At 40.6% G+C, this 1,996-nt stretch overlaps 1 protein-coding gene across 3 annotated transcripts in view; it reads left to right on the forward strand.

Moving 5' to 3' along the window:
* LOC107686429 (ADP-ribosylation factor-like protein 15) overlaps positions 1-1,996 on the forward strand; it is a 48,099-nt gene extending 46,103 nt beyond the window's left edge. For all 3 annotated transcript variants that reach the window (XM_016483414.1, XM_016483415.1, XM_016483416.1), the window contains one exon: positions 703-1,996. In XM_016483414.1, coding sequence (XP_016338900.1) covers positions 703-855 — 153 coding nt within the window. In that variant the 3' untranslated portion in view covers positions 856-1,996. The remainder of the gene's footprint in view (positions 1-702) is intronic.

The following is a 1,996-nucleotide window of genomic DNA, read 5'->3' on the forward strand; positions in this document are numbered from 1 at the left end:
CTTTAAGAGCTGCCCGGATCCAATATACTTACACGTGTTTTCTTTCTCAGCTGTTTGCTTTCACTTAAGACATACTGTGTTTAAGAGGATACTTGCAAAGACGGGATTTTGACACAAAGAAGTGTGTATTTAACAGTTCAAGGCCTATAAAGCAGCAAAAATAACTCTGTTCAATACTCCCGCACTCTATGAATGCCGTCTTCACGTGCACGTTTTTCTGACAGTGCTCAGAAACAGTCTTTCAGACAGTGCGCAAATACAGCAAAATGAGTTCTCTTTTAAACCGCAATGCCTAAAAACACGTGCACACAGTAAGTTTTCGTGACCACGTAGCACAGCAACGTCACATGAGCGTGTAACTGTGATAGAGGAGATAAAGTCTCTAAAATCTCTATCGGTTGACAAATTTGTACGGTTAATCATGTCTATTGGTATATCGCATTCCTCTAATTGCATATTTTGGTTGTTACAAAGCTAGGTGCATTGATATTAAAAATCTTGCTAATTATTGTCATTTTATGATTGATAACTGTTTTTTAATAATTTGCACTCTGTTTTGCATTTAGCATTGGTTTGTTCGTTCACATGGTTCTCGACCCATCAGAATTAAACCAGATTAAAACACTTTTTCTTTTTTATTTACCTCAAGTTCATAGTGTAAGATGCCTCCACCGAACTTAGCTTTATTTCTTTATCACACAGATAAAGAAATACTTTGAGCTGGAACCTCTGGCACGAGGCAAGAGCTGGATTCTGGAGGGCAGCACGGTGGACAGCATGGACGCGGTGAAGGAGAGCTTCGGTCAGCTCATTAATCTGCTCGAGGAGAAGGACCACGAGACAGGCAGGATATGACCCGGGGACGACATCCCAGCATCCCTCAGACACTACTGAACGCCAACTCGCCACAGGCCAGCACATCCCAGTTCAGCCTGGCCGTCGTGTAAACTACATTGTTACTTTAACTCTGTTACTGTGGTGAAACAAATTGAGCCATGGGAAAAAATGGACTATGATAAATCCTCACGTAAGGATACATATCTGCAGAAAAAGAAGGTACCTCAGCCCTTAAGTTTGATACCTTCTCTCAAACCACACGTATTAACCCAGAACAAGCGTTCGACACGCGATTACCATTCTGAGTTAAATGGTTGTATCTGTCCTTTTTAATGCAGACCTAGTTGCACATTGCTACTAAATAGATGATGTACTCATATTCTTGGTCATGTAGGGCAACTGGAAGTCATGTAGTCCCTAGTTTGTTTTCTTAGCACAGCGTGCGAGTGATTGCGTGTTTGCGAGAGAGATATGCCAGTTTGTACTTAAAAACCTTAAAGTGAGTCCTAATGTATTTTTAAAACAAACGTTTAATTGTGTTCTCAGAAACGACAGTCTTTAGATGTAACTCCAATAGGCCGTCTTAAATATTTGTGGCTGTGAAGTGAAAAGAAGAGTGATTCCTCAGTCGTGAATAAATAAATATTCTATAATATCTCTAAACTGCATGGAGCCGCACTTGATGTACCATTGGAGCTTTAGAGTGACTATAAATGCACATTTTTCATTTGGGATCATTGAGGACACTGATGTTTTCATAACTTGGTCTAGTATTGTTTGACAGCTGATCATATCCAGGATTTTGCTCGTCTGTCTCTTTATCTTGGATGGTAATGGTTGACAAAGCCCTACTGAAACATATAACACCGGTTTGACTTTGTCTTTTCACCAAAGACACTACAACCACAATCAGCCCCTTTAGGTGAACCGTGACACAGCCTTTGATTTTGTATGCATGATGTATTTACCATGTGCTTGTTTGGATATCGCGTTATTGGAATTTTTTTGTATTTCTGTTGGCCCTGAATGTAACATGCTCTCTCTGCATCATCACACCTCCTCTAGTCTCAATGTGGTCCCATTTAGTTGAGTTTCTGGAGGAGGAAGGAATGCAAGAGCCCAGTCCGGTGTTAACCAAATCATTGATGTGCCACATCAG

The sequence above is a fragment of the Sinocyclocheilus anshuiensis genome, unplaced genomic scaffold, assembly GCF_001515605.1.
Source record: "Sinocyclocheilus anshuiensis isolate Anshui unplaced genomic scaffold, SAMN03320099.WGS_v1.1 scaffold838, whole genome shotgun sequence".
NCBI lineage: Eukaryota > Metazoa > Chordata > Actinopteri > Cypriniformes > Cyprinidae > Sinocyclocheilus > Sinocyclocheilus anshuiensis.